Below are 19,314 nucleotides of genomic sequence, written 5' to 3' on the forward strand. Positions count from 1 at the left end.
TCACAAGGGAATTTGTAAATTTGAGCACATTTTCTTTCCCCACAGGGTCCTGCTGGCATGGCTGGTGCTCCTGGACTGAGCGGAGGTCGTGGTCCTCCTGGCCCCCCGGGTACCAATGGAATCCCTGGACAAAGAGGTCCAGCTGTAAGTCGCCAGCTCATCTTTGTCAAGTTTACATGAAAATTGGATTCAGGAAAACAACATCTGCAATCCTACAGATGTTGCAAAGCAACGCCTGCAATCTATACAGTACTTATAGGCACAAGGATATGATTTGAACCTAATTGGGGAAGATTATCTTTTGAGCTTCCAACTTTCCATGTTACCTCCTGAAAACTATTACATCTTAATATAATAATAATAATAATAATAATAATAATAATAATAAATTTTATTTATACCCCGCCCTCCCCAGCCAAGACTGGGCTCAGGGCGGCTAACCACCAATAATAAAAACAAGTTGATTGAAATACAATTTAAAAACAAGATTAAAATACAACATTAAAACAATTAAGACATTAAAATGCAGCCTCATCACAGGAGGAGAAAGGAAAGAAGAAAGGGGGGGAGGGAATTAAATTGATTCTAAGCCAAAGGTCAGGTGGAACAACTCTGTCTTACAGGCCCTGTGGAAAGAAATCAGATCCCGCAGGGCCCTGGTCTCATGAGACAGAACATTCCGCCAGGCCGAAGCCAGTGTTGAAAAGGCCCTGGCTCTGGTTGAGGCTAATCTAACTTTAACTTGCTGTTATTATCGATATATGCCTGGGAATAACCTGAATCAGAGGGTTGGGGAATGCATTCTCGGGCAGAGCAGCTCTTCTCTGAAGAGGAGCTGGAGGGGGAAGATTTGTCCCCCCTTGTCTCCTGTGGTTTCAGAAGCAGGGAGAGACACAGACACTGAGCAGCTTTGGCAGGAGTTACCTAGCTACGAGATAATGGAAAGAGAAACAGAGGGGAGGGAACAGCCAGCAGAGACGTCATTAGAGTGTGAGGGACCCCCCTCCCCAAGAACTAGGAGGTCTGTCTGTATTAGAGAACAAAGAATGCAGAGAGGAGGAACTTACTGCTGGTGCCCAGGATGTTGCGGGGGATGGAAGGGGAAGGATTTAGAGTAGCCAACTGCTCTCCTAGTGGAGAGATGTGGATTTTTGCTTGCAACCAGATGACTGAATAAAAAAGGACTATAAATTATAAACTGCTCATTAATTCTTATCTGTGAAGTTATCAACAGGAGGAGAGGACTCTCGACGCCTTGACAATATAATACAAATGGGGATGGCACTAGAAGCCAAAAATATTAATGATAAGAAAATATTTTACTAGATATAGTGGCACGACAAATAAAAATGCGTAACTTTAGGGTGGGTTCAGTCATGCTTAGGAATAATTCCATGTGCTTTGCATCCTAAATAGCAAGAATTCTTGAGAGATCATGGCAGACAATGGGTCTGACAATACTTTGTGCTCAAGATGAATATTCAGCAGCAGATTTTACTAGATTGCTTTTCGCTTGCCTACTCAACACTAAGGGCATTGAAAAGCCATGTTTGATCAAGGCATAATCATGCTTAGAGTAGCTTCACTGAAATTAATGAGACTTAAGTTAGCTGTGACTAACTTGTCCCATTGATTTCAATGGGTCTTCTCTATGTATGATTAAGTCCAAGCCACTGTGATATTTTATGAAAGCTGTCATTGTAGTGTTTGATCTTTGCTGGCTCATTCAAACAAGCAAGTCAAGCGGTGAATGTGCATGTCTGAAACAGCCATTAATCTTGACCACAGGGGCAGCTACCCTGTTGCAGCAAAATGACAAAGAGTGTCATGGCAAAAGCTTTAGTGCTGCAGAATCCACTTCGCCGAATGCATACAACGTGATCCTAAATTACAGAACAGCACAATTTTTCTCCTAGCATGTGTTGTTCATTTGGTCTAAGTCAGTGAAACCTCACATTCTATTGGAAGTATAATGTGAGGTATAGGGATGTGGGTGGCGCTGTGGTTGTGGGTTCGAATCCCCATGACAGGGTGAGCTCCCATTGCTCTGTCCCAATTCCTGCCAACCTAGCAGTTTGAAAGCACACCGGTGCAAGTAGATACTGCAAATAGGTACCACTGTGGCAGGAAGGTAAATGGTGTTTGCATGCACTCTGGTTTCTGTCACAGTGTTCTGCTGTGCCAGAAGCTTTTTAGTCATGCTGGCCACATGACCTGGAAAGCTGTCTGCAGACAAATGCTGGCTCCCTTGGCCTGAAAGCAAGATGAGCGCCGCATCGCATAGTCTCCTTTGACTGGGCGTAACCATATAGGGGTCCTTTACCTTTACCTTTTTATAATGTGAAGTGCTTTACCTGCTGGAACAATTGCTGTTTAATAAGTCTTTTGGTTAAATTTTAAGGGTTGTATGTTCTCTTTAGGGTGAACCTGGTAAGAATGGTGGAAAAGGAGAACCGGGACCAAGAGGTGAACGAGTGAGTATTTGTCAACCCAGTACCTAGTAGGTTTGGATGGGGGGGGGGACTGTAATTCCTGCTCATGGAAAATTGGTTTCAAAGGATACCGGTACACTGCTGTAGTGAGATTTTATCTTTGGGACTCCTCCAGCTTTACCAGTTAATAATATTTTATTGTATTTCATTATAAGGGTGAAAATGGTACTCCCGGCGCTGCTGGTCCTCCAGGAGAAGAAGGCAAGGCAGGGGCACCTGGTCAACCTGGCACAAATGGTATACCTGGAAGTCCAGGAGAACGCGTAAGTACTCAGCAGATCAGGTTTTAGACAAAGGGAAACACACCTTTGAAATGACTCGTGTGACCAACAGTGCAACCAGACTCATGTCTGCTCAGAATTAAGTTCAGGCTGAATTCAGTGGACTTACTTCCAGCTAAGTATGGATAGGATTGCAACCTAAATCCCACTGAAGCAGCAAAACATTAGCCTTGCCCAACTTAAGGGACTATTCAGAAGGCGGTAAATTCAAGAGAATAAAATAGAGTAAGAGCTTTTTTCACTAGAAAAAAGCCAACGAGATTGTCATTCTTGAATATATATATATATTTGAGAAACAGTGTGGATTTGCAGCTTGGTCCCCAACTATAGCACTTTTCACCGTCGGGAGCATTAAATTGTAAGTTCTTCGGTGCAAAGACCTTGTCCTTTCATTAGCTGGATCAGGTCCAGTGTACGTGAATTCTAGAGCAGCAACAGATAAACTTTTCATCCAATGTGAAATGTCGCCTACAGTTATTCTTTTGACTAAATCTCATACATCATCTCTCATATATATATACTGTTATGTGGACATCTCAGTACAAATAAAAGATTGAAAATGCATTTGACCTCTCTGCTTCATTGGGATGTAGCATCCTTTTCCTCTGCTATTAAGTGACCCACAACATGAATATTTCTGTTGGTTTTTTCCTTCAGGGTGCCCCAGGTTTTCGCGGCCCTCCTGGCAGTAATGGACTTCCAGGTGAAAAGGTATACTCTTCTCTTCCTGCTAAACTGTTCACTTTCTACTTTGCTTATTGTTTTTCCTCAAATTACAACTTTATATTTCCACAGTCGGTTACTAATCCTATATTGCAATTTGTTTCAATGTCATTTAAGGGTGGCCCAGGTGAACGAGGCTCTCCTGGTCCTGCAGGACAAAGAGGCGTTCAGGGTGAACCAGGACGTGATGGCAGCCCAGGCCTTCCAGGAATGAGAGTAAGTTAAAATGCCTTCTGCATGGGATAGATAGATAGATAGATAGATAGATAGATAGATAGATAGATAGATAGATAGATAGATGATAGGTAGATAGATATAGATGATAGATAGATAGATAGATAGATAGATAGATAGATAGATAGATAGATAGATAGATGATAGATAGATAGATATAGATGATAGATAGATAGATAGATAGATAGATAGATAGATGATAGATAGATAGATAGATAGATAGATAGATAGATAGATAGATAGATGATAGATAGATAGATATAGATGATAGATAGATAGATAGATAGATAGATAGATAGATAGATAGATAGATAGATAGATGATAGATAGATAGATAGATAGATAGATAGATAGATAGATATAAATGATATAGATAAGGATGCGGGTGGCGCTGTGCTATAAACCACTGAGCCTTTTGGGCTTGCCGATCAGAAGGTTGGCGGTTCGAATCTCTGTGACAGGGTGAGCTCCCGTTGCTCTCTTCCAGCTTCTGCGCCGCAACCCCATAGACCTTTGACTGGACTTATCTGTCTAGGGGTTCTTTACACACACACACACACACACACACACACACACAAGAACTAACTTAGTTGGTCTTTAAGGTGCTACTGGAAGGAATTTTTTTATTTTGTTTACACACACACAATGTTATATATATTCCATATTAGTGATGGCTAAGATGACTAGCTATAGTAACAAAGAGCTCATATGCCAATACTTTATTCTGCTAATATCCAGATACTAACTTTCTAGATTTCTAGATAATTCCTACCAGTGTCCAAGTCCTTGAGAATCCATTTACAACTATGCACTTAGTGGTCAATCTTATAAAGAGCTGTGCTTCATTATAGAGAAGAAATGGTGGACTTGTTTCTTGACTGCACCACTAGGACATCTTGAATTTGTCAACTTTCAAATTCCAAAAATGAGAAGAGATAAAAAGTTGTAACATGACTTTGGAATTCAAAAGGAATTTTGGTTAAAGTAATGTAATTTAGTTTTTCTAAGCAAGCAAAGTGTGTGTAATTCATTGAAAATATTTGCCAAGCACTTGCAATTATATTTTTAATTAATTTATTTAGCATCACCTGACATTTGCAGAAGGGAAAATTCAAATTATTTTGTTTTCTGAAAGCATTTTGTGTGCTATTGCACCAAAAGTAAACATACCAAGCTAATAGTTGTCCAGCCACAAAATAGCAGATTTGAATTTTTCACACCGAATTTTTTAAGACCCTTCACTGGAGAGATTAGCAAAAATTAAGTTCCACACCCTAAAATGACATGCCCTACCACTTAATGAAGCTTGTCTTCAAAGCTAATGCTGTAACAGTGGGAAAAATAAAATGGAACCCTAAAATGTCCTCTTACGAAAGGTCTCTTTTACCCAAATACTATTTTGATTTCTTTGTGCAGGGTTTAACAGGAAGCCCAGGAAGCCCAGGACAGGATGGAAAACCAGGTCCTTCTGTAAGTAAATAACTTTATGCCACTCCTGTTACCATCCTTGATTTTCACATCTGTAATAAAATAAATATAGCAGCTTGTTTAAATTTACTGAGTACATTGGTTTGCTCTGAAGTTATATTAGCAAAGCTTTTACTCTGGGTTTTACTAAATGGCACTGTCAACCCTACTTAGCTAACATTTATGGGGACACCAAATATTATTAGATGAACGTATACTTTCAGTGTCTTAGTGTTCTCTTGTTTTTGTCTGTGTGTGTTTTTCAAATCGTTCAAGAATGTTTAAAATGACAGGATAATCTAGAACTGTCTTTGTTTAACTCACAACAGCAAGATGATCCCTTGGGGTTTCAATATTTCTTTGTTGTTTCTTTACATGTCCCTATACATTTAATTTGCATTTGTTTTCATCAGGGGTCCCCAGGAGAATCAGGGCGAAGTGGTCCCCCAGGACCAGCAGGTCCACGAGGTCAACCAGGAGTGATGGGTTTTCCTGGTCCCAAAGGTAGTGAGGTTAGTATAATCTGAAGAATATATACTTAAGAGGCTACACTTACTTATACTTACAGCTTCTATAAAGTCATGGTGCTGTGACTCAGACAACAGAATATCTGTTCCCAGTGCTTTTTCTCCTACAAAAAAAGAGGTGCCAGAACTCACCATGAATATCTCTGTTGTTCTCTGTTGTTCTCTTAGAATGGCAATGGTGCCCACCTGAGAGGTTCTGGAACTGAGTTCCAGTGAGTCCCAGCTGGAAAAAAAAGTCCAGTCTGTCTCTATTTTGAGTATGGCACCCCTGAATGTCTGTGACTGGCCATTAATTATGGCTCTATCACATTATTTTGATAATAAATAGAATCTGGTACACTGAACTTTTATTGCTTTCAGTCCATAGCCATTGAAATTTTCCACTATTAAAAACAAAACAAAACAAAAGATTTCAGAGATACATTTCAACTCTGCCATATGTTTTGTATTTCTTAGGGTTCACCAGGTAAAAATGGAGAGAGAGGTTCACCTGGACCTCCTGGCGGACTGGTGAGTAGAATTACCGTAATCAATCTGCTAGTAATTCCATATTATATCTTTATGGCATTATGCTGACCGTAACTAACACCAATTCTTATTTAACAGGGACAACCAGGAAAGGATGGTGAAGCAGGAGCACAAGGCCCTCCAGGACCTTCTGTAAGTAAGCTTTAGTGAGAAACATGACAACAATTTCATAGACTCAGAGTTGGAAGAGGCCTCAAAGGTCATCTACTCCAACCTGCAATTACTGTTGCAGCATCCCAATTATATCATATCTACTAAAAATGTAACTTTTGGCTATAAAAAGACAAAGTAAATTTATCACCTGTCCTATCTGTAATTCTGTCTGGGACTTCACTTGACATCAGGCAGTGGAGCACAAATTTCATCTGGTAACCATGCAAAATATTTTTTGATATTTAGGGGAAATGAGTATGTTTGTTCCGATAGCATTGGAAATGAGATTGAGGGGAGCAGAACAGGGAATCATTCATCAGGAATTCAGTACTTTTGCCACCTTCTTCTTCTTCTTCTTCTTCTTCTTCTTCTTCTTCTTCTTCTTCTTCATGGTGTAGTGGTTAAGAGCGGTAGATTCGTAATCTGGTGAACCGGGTTCATGTCTCCGCTCCTCCACATGCAGCTGCTGGGTGACCTTGGGCTAGTCACACTTCTGTGAAGTCTCTCAGCCCCACTCACCTCACAGACTGTTTGTTGTGGGGGAGGAAGGGAAAGGAGAATGTTAGCCGCTTTGAGACTCCTTCGGGTAGTGATAAAGTGCGATATCAAATCCAAACTCTTCTTCTTGATTAGTGTTGCCCTCTTATTGTTTCTTTATCTCAACATATCCAGGAACAAAACAGTACAGATGTGCCAATGATGAGTAGAGTGTGTTGGCAAACTATTATGACTACTTTCCCCCTCTGTTTTTCCAGGGTCCTTCTGGGGAAAGAGGAGAGCCAGGAGCAACAGGACCACCTGGATTCCAGGTATTTTGATATTCAGCTGTTATTCATTCTTGAGTATATATGTTTTTCCAAACCAGATTCTTTAAAAGCAAGTTAGGGCAAAACTGTGGAAATGCATTTATGACTCAAATCATTTAATTATATTTTGATGTTCAAGTCTGCAATCCTGAACTCAGCTTGCTTATCCCATCCCATCAGAATCAGTGGGATTTGAGCAATGTAACTGAGCCAATTTCAACCAGAAAAAAGCAAGGTACCATAGGTTTCCCTACTCTGTATTTTTATGCCTTTCCCAACTACAAAGACACCATCGGGTTATCAAATTTAGCTACTGGTCATCTAAAAGGAGTTGTAAAAGATCCATAAATACCTCCCAAGGAATTTATCTAATCCTATTTGTAGGTTTCCTTCAATATTCCTACAGATGTTTTCCTTGACATAGACCCTTCAGGTTAGCCTCACATTTGACTATACAAAGAATTGTTGGTGGCAGGCTGCAAACATAACCTTTGTTAGGGTTACTCTTGAACTGCACATTTTCCCTTATCATGGAAGATAAATAGTATTGACTCAGAGATGGAGTAGCCATTTTGCATGCTTAAGGATCTAGGCTTATTCCCTGACATCTCTAGTTAAAGAATGTAAGGCAGGTGGGGAAAATAGGCCGATGCCAATCAGAGTAGACAATAACTGAAAAGATGGGTCAGTGGTTTGACACAATATAATGCCTATATTCAGATGGAAATCACTAAGTGGAAGAAGCTACTTTCTACTCTTTCTGAATTTTTATTTATAAAGTCATGCAGCACCATGTGCTGGAAAAGCAGACCTATATATGTGTAATGAGTTCTTTTGCCTCTCCTAGGGACTACCTGGTCCTCCTGGCGGACCCGGAGAGAATGGAAAGCCTGGAGAAGCTGTAAGTTGTCCTTTCATCTTATCTTTTCGCTCCTCTTTCCCCTCAATCTTCACCTCCAGAAAAAAAAATGGATGCCCAGATACACAGTGCTGAGTGGTGTGGCGAAAAACATGCAGGCTTTCCCACATACTATCACAGCAGCATCTAAATGATATCTGGAAATGGTGGCATATATCACTGCTGAAATATCAGCCCTAGCAAACCTGGGACACAAGGAAAATTCCAAGGTTGCTATAATGAATTCTGAGTCCTAACTGTATGTTAACATAGAGCCATTTTCCAGAGGCAGTGGCGGGGTGGGGATTAGACTTGTAGGACATTGCTCTGAAATAGTATTTGAAACTGATAAGGTTTTTACTTCCAAAACCATTCTCTAATGTTCATATTTCATCTAGAAGTGCTTTTGGAAGCTATGGTCAACAAAACCTCTAGCTTCGCTCATCATCATGTCCAGAAAAAAAGGATTTGCTGCCTGCTAGATATATTCAGACTTCTCAGAGCCGAAACTTTACTCTTAACCCCACTTTGCTACATGGAATCTTCTGGAATTTATTGACATATATGAATTTTGCTTTACATTACCTTCCTCCTTCTATTTAGATCCCCCCCCCATGTTTCTCCCCCTCGTCTGTTTTTCATTTTTGTTTTCTCTCTCCAAAATAAATGGGCATTGCATCACCGGCATGACACATGTTAGATAGCTCATGATCTGGTTATGGATTGTTGTGACCCACTGGATGAAAGATTTTAGTGTACACAATCATCAGCTTCACATGATTTATCTGTTGTTGGACAGGACCATCACAGACCAAAAGCAGGACTATCATGTGTTTTGAATGCCATCTCAAATAATTCTCATGGATATCAAAAGTGAGCATGTCAGGGAGAAGTTTCTAGTATAGGTTTAATTAAACAATTAATGAGGTATTACATACCAAGTAATTACTGCCATGAAGTGATGTGACTCATGAGCCAAATAATTTTTTTAAAAAACCTACAACATAGTAGAAAAATAAAGCATAATAATAATAATATAAAACTTTAAAAAGAAAGAGTAGCATAAAATATATTCCATATATGTTCCAAATATGAACAAGGTTAATATTTATAGAAAACATATCACATAATCATGACTGTTGTCAAATAAATTCATGTTTAGTAGGAATGTGATTTTTAAAAAAGCTATATTTTTAAAAAACAATGTCTACAAAATGTTTCCATCAATATTTGCTTCTTACTTAAATAAAAATCTATATTCTCCTGATATGCCAGGATTTCATACAAACTGTAGGGCATAGAAAACTATTATATCAGGACTAAACACGAGGATAGAAAAGAGTGTGGGTTGTTAGCATTTTCCTACAGGTCAAAAAGGGTTTTGATAAATTAGAATGGAATTATCTTTTTAAAACCTTAAAGAAAGTTAGTACTGGTTCAGTTTCTGGATCCAAATAATGTATAGTTTACTTCAAACCAAAAATAACAGATAATTAGATGCACTGTAAGCTTTTGAAGGATGTCTAGTTTGTTACTTGTACTGTTCACAGTACCTTTAGCAACTGAAGTGTGAGCAATCCATCGTCTGAGAACTATGGCCATGACATGACCTATAAATCCAATCAATTACTCAGGATATTGCCAGGTTATATTGAGATGGCTAGGAATGCAATATTATGCAGCTTTTCATGAAAGTAAGATTTCCTATATTCAATGTATCTTAATTCTTAGTTAGTGTGTTTCAGAATGCAGCTGTGGTATTATATATATGTTTTCCATTATGGACATTATAATAACTTTTCTATCCATTTGGGCAGATTACTCTTACGCATTTATGGCATACAATTTCACCAAATAAAGATGTGCCCCTTGTTAATAGCATTAAAAGTAATTTAAAAACAAATATTTATTTTAAAAATAAAATCAAAATTTGAAGTCAATTGCACAAATGTATCTTACTCAGAGCAGCAAAGATTTGGACACAATTAATTATAACTTTTCATGAAAATTAAGAAGCATCTGAAACAATTTGAAAATCTAAAGTTGTATCAAATATGAGCAGCAAAAAGTGTAATAAGCCCACAAAATAACTTTATATTGCAATGTCTCCCAATAACACTTGGCAAAGCTAGTCCCTAGGTTTATATAAAATGACTAAAACTTGATCAATATGATAAAAATGACGAGGTTTATCTGCTGCTAATGGATTGTATTAGTATGACAACTGTATATATTAGGTAATAAACTGGAGACATGGCTCAAAAGAAAATGCCTGGGTGCGTGTTAAGCATTAATGAATATGTATTTCATGAAACATGTAAGTAATCTATCTGCATTTGGTTCATATCAGGGTCCAAGAGGTGAAAATGGAGCTCCAGGACTCCCAGGGACCAAGGTACATTTTGTAACAACTGCTCCATGTGTTTTGGGTTTGTGTGTGTGTGTGTGTGTTTAAGTATGGAACAGGGGGGCTGGGAACCAAACAAATACATGCTGTGGCCCTTGGAGATTGTGCAAAGCGAAATGTTTTAATTCATATTAGGGTGAAAATGGCATCCCAGGAGAACGAGGTGCACAAGGACCTCAGGGTCCCCCAGGAAGTAGAGGTGGAGCTGGTCCTCCTGGACCAGAAGGTGCAAAGGTATGTACAAGTTTATTTAGTTTTGTGCACACCTTACAAAATATTTCCGGTCTTCCTCTTTTGTTGTCATGTAATAGCTTCTTAAAACATTCCACTAGGGCCCAGCTGGTCCTCCAGGTCCTCCTGGAGGTCCCGGACTACAAGGTTTACAAGGAATGCCTGGAGATAGAGGAGCCAATGGAAACCCTGGACCTAAAGGGGACAAGGTATGCACTTTTGTACTTACAACAACAACAACAACGCATGCTATTCTAAACTCATAATGATCATCTGGCTAGCTTTACTACTGACCTGATCATAGGTTCCTTGAAAAACTGCATTGCCAGATGAGGCCACTAAAAGCTGCAGGTACTTATCTTTCCTGAGATCCCCACTTTTTGGATACAAAATGATATATAAAAATATTGGGGTCAAATCTTCAGGTAGCATACCTCTCTCACCCCTGCCCTAAGTATACTTACATGGAGTTAGCTTCCATTGGAGTCAGTAGGACTCTAATTGAAACAAAAAGAATGGGTTATTAATCACCATATTATGTTTATATTAGTGGGATTGGTTCGGTTTGACTCTTTAACCCTGAACTTATTGATCAGATTTGCACTTGAGTTCCATGATTGACTCAGCGTCCTGATTCATAACTTTCTAATACTTCCTAATCCTTCCTTGTATACTTTATATACTTTGTTAAAACCAGTGTTTTCTCACAGCAGGCTGTGTACCAGTTCTGTGCCACTGGTAACAATAGGCATAGGAACATAAATTACAGATTGGCAGGGAGGGAATGACCCTTTTCCAGACACTAAGTAGATTGACTCTGTTGGGAGAGTCATTATATCTACAACACTGATCTCAGCAAACAAACTCCTGGTGATTTAGCAATGTTAAGAAATAGCAGTGATGCCTCTTTCTCCCTTTTTCCTGTTCTGGTAACCATATAAGCTTTGTTTGACAGGGAGAGCCTGGTAGCAGAGGTGGAGATGGCTTGCCTGGAAAAGATGGTGTCCGAGTGAGTAAAACCTCCCATGGGTTCATTTTTAGATAACTTGGCTACAACATCCCTTCATACATGGCGGGAGGGTGGATTTCCAATAGTTCTCTTCCAGCTCATTATATGAGTTTGGGGGGCTCCTTGCTAACCTTCCCTACCAGTTTCCCCAGTTTCCCAAACTTCCCCTTGTCAGGTAAGTCCAGAGGGCAGGAACCAGCAGCGGAGGCCATCAAGGGAGGGTTGGTAGCAATGACACAGGTCACATTGGAAATAGACAGTCATGTGTATGCTCAGGAGTGTTTACTGCACAGGGAGTGCAGTTTTCCAATATTTCTCTGCTCAGTGGATGAAGCAGGGAGGGATTGTAACCCACACACTCTATGCTCCCATGTAGCAGTGGATGCTCCTGAGCTGGGAGGCAATGCAGACTTCTATATAGCCCATGCTCCTCAGCATTAATAGATGTTTGACTGTTTTGAACCCTCCTAGCCATTTCTCCCCAACTTAACATGTGTGTGTGTGTGTGTGTGTGTGTGTGTGTGTGTGTGTGTGTTTAGTGGTGGGGATCAGCTTTGACAGCTGGTAGTGGGTGAGCCTATTTTGAGATGCAGAGATTTGACTTCAGCTTGGTATTTCCAAAGTGGAAGATTCAGTTCCATTCCCTTACCCAGTTTGGAATTTCAGCACCATCACTAATTCTCATAGCATGAAAGTATAAAACAACAACAACCCAGATTTACCCTATAGATCACCTATAACCCCTGCAAGCCTCGGAGCTGATCGCTTTTTTGCTGAGCGATCAATTCCGCGCTGCCATTACCTCCGCAGGAAACCAGAAGTCTGGGAAAAGAATATTCAGAACACTTTTGCTTTCCAGACTTTGTTGAAAGTTGTGTTCACATTTTTTTTATTAAAATTACACTGCTGAAAATATATATATATTTCATCCTGCAGGGTCCTGTCGGTTCCATTGGACCCCCTGGTCCAGCAGGCCAACCAGGAGACAAGGTATAGGTCTCATTCCAAAATGGCGATTATTGTTCATATGTAAATGTCAACTGTGCACATTTTGAAGAATCCAATTCTGAAAAAAAAAATATTATTTTCTTTCAGGGAGAGCCTGGTACAGCTGGGCCTCATGGTCCAACAGGTCCCCGTGGTGGTCCCGTAAGAGATCCTTTATTTTCAATCATAGTTTAAGCCAATTTTTGTTTTGTACTGCTCCTAAAGTATTTTCCAAGGAAGAAATGTAGTTCTGTACAACCCATTGACTTCACATATAGTACTTTTGAGTGTTGGATTGCTTGCTTAGGGATCAATATATAATAGAAAGTGCCAGAATATCGTTTCTTTTTGGCATGTATTTTAAAACTATACATGAAAGTAAATCAGTCCCTCTTCTGTACTAAATTATATGCACAATCTCACAAATTTCACTACCAACCAATAGGAACCTGTACACATATTTCCCTCTCCTTTCCCTTCCCCCGCTAACATTTTACATTTATGCAAATTTAAGGAGCCATGATTTCAACAGTACCCTATTCATTTTTCTTATAATAGTCTATTATAAGATCTCTAGTGATAGATTTTAAACATTTAACTCTGCTGGTGGCATAAAATCGTGTAACTAAAATTGATGCCTAGCACACAGCACTGATTATCGACAAAATAAGCATCTTTAGCAAAACAGTCTGGCCATGTAGATACGTACAAGAATATAATCAACGTTTATTTTTATTTATTTATTTTTCTTGCATTCATATCCCACCTTTCTTCCATCATGGAACCCAAGTTGACATACATACATATTATCTATTCTTCCCTTTGAGGGAAATTAACCTTATTGTCCTATTTAAAATATTATTGATCCTTTCCTAGCTGCTTGATAAATAATAGTTCATTATTAGAATGTCCATTTGTGGGTTTATCTAACTTTCCTGCCACACAGAGTACAGCTGGACCCCTGAGAAACATATGAAAATCTCAAAGGGGGAGGGGAGGAATGCATGGCTTTCTTGCATTGGTATACAAAACAGATAAAGAAATAAGAAAGGAACTGAACACAGCAGGTGGGGAATGAGTCAATGTGTAGGGCATTCAAGCAAAGTCTGGGTTTAGGCGCTTGCCAACCTTGATAGCCACGCGGGTGGTGCTGTGGTTTAAACCACTGTGCTGCTTGGACTCGCTGATCAGAAGGTCGCGGTTCGAATCCCTGCAGCAGGGTGAGCTCCCATTGTTCGGTCCCAGCTCCTGCCAACCTAGCAGTTTGAAAGCACGTCAAAGTGCAAGTAGATAAATAGGTACCACTCCGGCAGGAAGGTAAACAGTGTTTCCGTGCATTGCCCTGGTTCTCCAGAAGCGGCTTAGTCATGCTGGCCGCATGACTCTGAAAAACTGTCTGCAGAAGCGGACAAACACTGGCTCCCTCGGCCTGTAAAGCGAGATGAGCGCCGCAACCCCAGTCATTCGCGATTGGACTCAACTGTCAGAGGTCCCTTTACTTTTACCTATCCTTGATCAAGTCATTTCCATAGGAAGTTGCCAAGCTAACAAAGCATAACCAGTTATGAAGGGGTATCAAAGCTTTTGCACACTTTCTTGGATCAAACTCTTTCAGTTTGATGTCTTGAGAGGAGAGAATAGGGGGACCCTGCAAATGCAGAATATCTGCAAACCAGAGCAGCTGAAATAGGAACAGCAATAGAGGTGGTACTTTGCAAACTTCTGAGGTGATTTAATTGTATTACTCGTTGACATTTTCAGGGTGATCGAGGAGAGCAAGGACCCCCTGGCCCAGCTGGCTTCCCTGGAGCTCCTGTAAGTATGGGGAGGGAGGAAGGGAGAGACATAGGTACAAAGATGCATAGATAGATACATACATAGATAGATACTTTTTTGTATTTTCCTAGTCTTTTTCCATAGAAGCTCTGGATTTTAAGTATACATCAGAAGATCCTTATTAACCCATCTTCACTCTCACCTGTGCATAGCAAGAGGAAGGCAACAGCTTCCTATAAATATTGAACCTTCTAGTAAATTCAGGCATTGAGTGCTAATAGAACTACAGTTGTACCTTGGAAGTCGAACGGAATCCGTTCCGGAAGTCTGTTCAATTTCCAAAGCGTTCGAATTCCAAATCGCAGTTTATGATTTGCTGCAGGAAGCTCCTCTGCCAATCAGAAGCTGCGGAGGCCCCGTTGAATGTTCGGCTTCCAGAAGAACATTCGAAAACCAGAACAGTCACTTCTGGGTTTTGATTGTTTGGGAGCCAAAACGTTCGAGAACTAGGCTGTTCGAAAACCAAGCCACAGAAACAAGAGAGAGGTTTCTGTGAAACTCCGATATTTGCAGAAGTACAATAAATGTTTTAGAAACCAAAAACAGAAACGCCTAGCCATAAGGACTGACCATGCCCAGCAACCACAGAATCTAGGATAATTGTTGGGAAAGACCAGCTGGCTAAGACTCCGAACAACTGAGAAAATAGCTGCCTAGGACCCTCAACAGGAGCTCTACTATTAGGAGAAAGGAAACACAGCAAGCTTTTGGTGCACATCCACTTGTCTAATAGTAATCCAGATGTGCTTGCTTCTGCTTCTGCATCAAGTACACCTGGCTGCTGCTTTTTAAAATATAGTGATTTAACAAAAGAAAAAACCTCAATGACATGTAAACAGCAATAACCCCATAGTAAGGTACTTGTGCCAAACAGAATTTGAGTGCTCCTTTGATCACAGCAGAATGCCCTGCTGCAACCAGTTGCTTCTTGAGGCGATTCTACCCTTCGCTCTGCACTGAGATTGCCTGTAACATCTTTTATAAGCAATAAATGCTGGAGGTGGTGAGCAGAACCAAGGAGGAATCGTGGTCTTTTGAAAAGCCCAGTCTTTGAGTGAAGTTGTCAGGGAAATTAATAAGACATTAGCTCTGTGCACACTACTTTGCGATAAGCATCTTTAATTGCATCTAGAGTGAAACAGGGACGCAGGTGGCGCTGTGGGTTAAAGCCTCAGTGCCTAGGACTTGCCGATCGAAAGGTCGGCGGTTCGAATCCCTGCGGCGGGGTGCGCTCCCGCTGCTCGGTCCCAGCGCCTGCCAACCTAGCAGTTCGAAAGCACCTCCGGGTGCAAGTAGATAAATAGGGACCGCTTACCAGCGGGAAGGTAAACGGCGTTTCCGTGTGCGGCTCTGGCTCGCCAGAGCAGCGATGTCACGCTGGCCACGTGGCCCGGAAGTGTCTCCGGACAGCGCTGGCCCCTGGCCTCTTAAGTGAGATGGGCGCACAACCCCAGAGTCTGTCAAGACTGGCCCGTACGGGCAGGGGTACCTTTACCTTTACCTTTACAGTGAAACAAACATTGAGCTTGACAGGTGATTAAATTTGGATTCCAGCTTTCCCAAAGCACTCTTTAATAATAATAATAATAATAAAATTTTATTTATAGCCCGCCCTCCCCAGCCAAAGCCAAGCTCAGAGAGGCTTTCTACCAGAATCATCCATGACAGGATTTGCAGCCCCCGCAAAAAAGCAGGGGAGCAGGACTCAATAGCTACTGTTAGGTCTCATTATTCACCTCGTAATCAGTCATTATTATATCTCATCAGTGCTATTTTTCTAGAAAAAGAGGTGCTGGAACTCCCTTGTTCTCTTTTAATGGCAATGGTGCCTACCTGAGAGGTGCTGTAACTGAGTTCTGGCAAGTTCTGGCTGGGAAAAAAGAAATCCTGTGTCTCCTACTGATAATAATGTTGATGTTTAACATGCATGTCTTACTTTTCTATAGGGACAAAATGGAGAACCTGGTGGAAAAGGAGAGAAAGGCCCTTCTGGTGAGCGTGGTGAACCTGGACCCCCCGGTGCTGCTGGACCATCAGGAGGCCCTGGAGCACCCGTAAGCATAGATATCCTAATCTAATGTTTATGACGTCAATGTATTGCTGGTCTGTATTTTCCTTCTGGCATTATGATGTATCGTTCTCATATCCTGTCTAGGGTCCGGCCGGTCCCCCAGGAGGAAAAGGAGAGCGAGGTTCACCAGGCCCAGTAGTGAGTATTGTTTTTTCAGTCTCTTCTTTATCAGTAAGCAATGGTGATGCATCGGGACGCAGGTGGCGCTGTGGGGTAAAGCCTCAGCGCCTAGGGCTTGCCGATCGAAAGGTCGGCGGTTCGAATCCCTGTGGCGGGGTGCGCTCCCGCTGCTCGGTCCCAGCACCTGCCAACCTAGCAGTTCGAAAGCACCTCCGGGTGCAAGTAGATAAATAGGGACCGCTTACCAGCGGGAAGGTAAACGGCGTTTCCGTGTGCGGCTCTGGCTCTGGCTCTGGCTCTGGCTCTGGCTCTGGCCAGAGCAGCAATGTCACGCTGGCCACGTGACCCGGAAGTGTCTCCGGACAGCGCTGGCCCCCGGCCTCTTAAGTGAGATGGGCGCACAACCCCAAAGTCTGTCAAGACTGGCCCGTACGGGCAGGGGTACCTTTACCTTTACCTTTAATGGTGATGCATATTCCAGTTCCAGTCAGATGTAAGTAGTTGCACTTGCTAAAGTATACTGTGATCTAAGAGAAGCATGCTAGAGTCCCCTGACATAGATAAATAAGAAAGTAGTTTAGATAGTTTAGGTACTACACGCTTGGTTCAACTGGCCTGAAAGCTCTAACTGACAAAAGTATTTTGATGCATGCTTTGACATAAACCGAGGGCCTTCTGGCAGTTCCCTTTCTGTGAGAAGTGAAGCTACAGGAAACCAGGCAAAGGGCCTTTTTGGTAGTGGCACACCTTCCCATCAGATGCCAAGGAGATGAGTAACTATATAAGCTTTAGAAGACATCTGAAGGCAGCCCTATATAGGAAAGCTTTTTAATGTGTAATGTTGTATTGTGTTTTGTTTATATGATGGAAGCTACCCAGAGTGGCTGAGGTAACCAGTCAGATGGACGGGGTACAAATAATAAAAATGATTATTATTTAGTTAGACCAGCCCATCCGTTGTAAAATGTTGACCTCCCGTTCTTACGTGGAGATAAAATGGAAATGCATTCATATCTTTTCACAACATGGCTACATATTGCACAAAGGTGCTCTAGCATTGGTCTCTTAATATATATCTGCCAACAGAGGATAATGCTTCCTGCATCTTATCAAGTCCAGAAAGGTTCTGCTGCAATACTTCTAGGAGTCTTTAGGTTGCCACAATAATCTTGTGTTTCCAGACGTGTTTATGACAGGCACATTCGCCATGTAAATCTCAGTTAGTTGCCATGTAAAAAATGCTGTTATTTTTCACTCTCATGTAGTAACTTCCAACATAGTCATCAAAGTAGGTGATTTAATTATGTACTTAAGGATATTTCAGTCCCTTTAATTCTGCTTTTCGGTATTTGAAGATACTAGTGTTTTATGACCTGTTAACTTGAGCATCACTTATATTTTTCAGGGTCAGGCTGGCTTTCCTGGTACTCGTGGCTTACCTGGCCCTCCAGGCAACAGTGTAAGAATACCTACCATTTCTTAATCCTTTCCATGCTACTAATGTCTCCAGTTGCCTTTGAGTTCTCAAGTGGCCAGGGATGAGTGCCCACCTCCATGGACATGAATTTGAAAATTTACTTGCCCATAAGTTGTGCACATATTGCTTGTGAAGTCTTAATCAACTGGTTTTTGTTTTAATAAATTATAAAACAATCTTCCTGATGGAGAAACACCAACCTGCCCCAGACTACAGAGCCTCCGATATTGCCTGCTTAGGTTCTTCCAGACTCGCCTACATCAGAGCTGTAAGGAAGAAACCTCTGGGTGGAATTCAGGGTCACACTCAGGCCAGCAGCTGATGTGCCTCTTCGTGACTCCCTGTGCTTAAATCCTACCCAACGCCATTTCCACACAAGTTGTGACATGTCTATGTATCAGGCCCAACAACCCCACGTAATCCACTAAGTGAAAAGCGAATCTTCTCAACCAAAGGCCAGTTGTGGTTATGAGTCAAATTTCTTCTGGCTCTGAAAACCAGCAGCCACTCAATGCCTCAGTGGAAGACTCTAAACCAAGGGATGGAGGGCTGTAAAACTGGCCCACGATGTGTGGAAGAGGTGAATGGTGGGCTGCCCTGCCCTGTTAAACGGGCTGCCACTCCAACCCCTTCGCAAGAACCTGTTGGCCTCTATGAGGGGTCAAAAATCTCAGCAATGGAAATGGGAGGCCATGGCGGCATCTGTGCCACCCGGCAATCTTTCTCCAGGCCATTGCTCCTTTCCTTTGCTCCTATGCCACCTGGTTTGAGGTCATGCTGTCGCCAGTGTGGTGTAGTGGTTAAGAGCGGTAGACTCGTAATCTGGTGAACCGAGTTTGCGTCTCCGCTCCTCCACATGCAGCTGCTGGGTGACCTTGGGCTAGTTACATTTCTTTGAAGTCTCTCAGTCCCACTTACCTCACAGAGTGTTTGTTGTGGGGAGGAAGGGAAAGGAGAATGTTAGCCGCTTTGAGACTCCTTCGGGTAGTGATAAAGCGGGATATCAAATCCAAACTACTCTTCTTCTTCTTCTTCTTCTTCTTCTTCTTCTTCTTCTTCTTCTTCTA

General features: G+C 41.5%; 1 protein-coding gene across 2 annotated transcripts in view; it reads left to right on the forward strand.

Annotated features, from left to right (window-relative positions):
* Window positions 1-19,314, forward strand: part of COL3A1 (collagen type III alpha 1 chain) — a 101,284-nt gene that overhangs the window by 66,000 nt on the left and 15,970 nt on the right. For both annotated transcript variants that reach the window (XM_079975905.1, XM_079975906.1), the window contains 21 exons: window positions 46-144; window positions 2,421-2,474; window positions 2,648-2,755; window positions 3,431-3,484; window positions 3,614-3,712; window positions 5,147-5,200; window positions 5,611-5,709; window positions 6,181-6,234; window positions 6,331-6,384; window positions 7,161-7,214; window positions 8,059-8,112; window positions 10,460-10,504; window positions 10,652-10,750; window positions 10,849-10,956; window positions 11,703-11,756; window positions 12,693-12,746; window positions 12,852-12,905; window positions 14,505-14,558; window positions 16,526-16,633; window positions 16,735-16,788; window positions 18,176-18,229. In XM_079975905.1, coding sequence (XP_079832031.1) covers window positions 46-144; window positions 2,421-2,474; window positions 2,648-2,755; window positions 3,431-3,484; window positions 3,614-3,712; window positions 5,147-5,200; window positions 5,611-5,709; window positions 6,181-6,234; window positions 6,331-6,384; window positions 7,161-7,214; window positions 8,059-8,112; window positions 10,460-10,504; window positions 10,652-10,750; window positions 10,849-10,956; window positions 11,703-11,756; window positions 12,693-12,746; window positions 12,852-12,905; window positions 14,505-14,558; window positions 16,526-16,633; window positions 16,735-16,788; window positions 18,176-18,229 — 1,467 coding nt within the window. The remainder of the gene's footprint in view (window positions 1-45; window positions 145-2,420; window positions 2,475-2,647; window positions 2,756-3,430; window positions 3,485-3,613; window positions 3,713-5,146; window positions 5,201-5,610; window positions 5,710-6,180; window positions 6,235-6,330; window positions 6,385-7,160; window positions 7,215-8,058; window positions 8,113-10,459; window positions 10,505-10,651; window positions 10,751-10,848; window positions 10,957-11,702; window positions 11,757-12,692; window positions 12,747-12,851; window positions 12,906-14,504; window positions 14,559-16,525; window positions 16,634-16,734; window positions 16,789-18,175; window positions 18,230-19,314) is intronic.

This window comes from Podarcis cretensis (genome assembly GCF_951804945.1).
Source record: "Podarcis cretensis genome assembly, chromosome: 1".
NCBI lineage: Eukaryota > Metazoa > Chordata > Lepidosauria > Squamata > Lacertidae > Podarcis > Podarcis cretensis.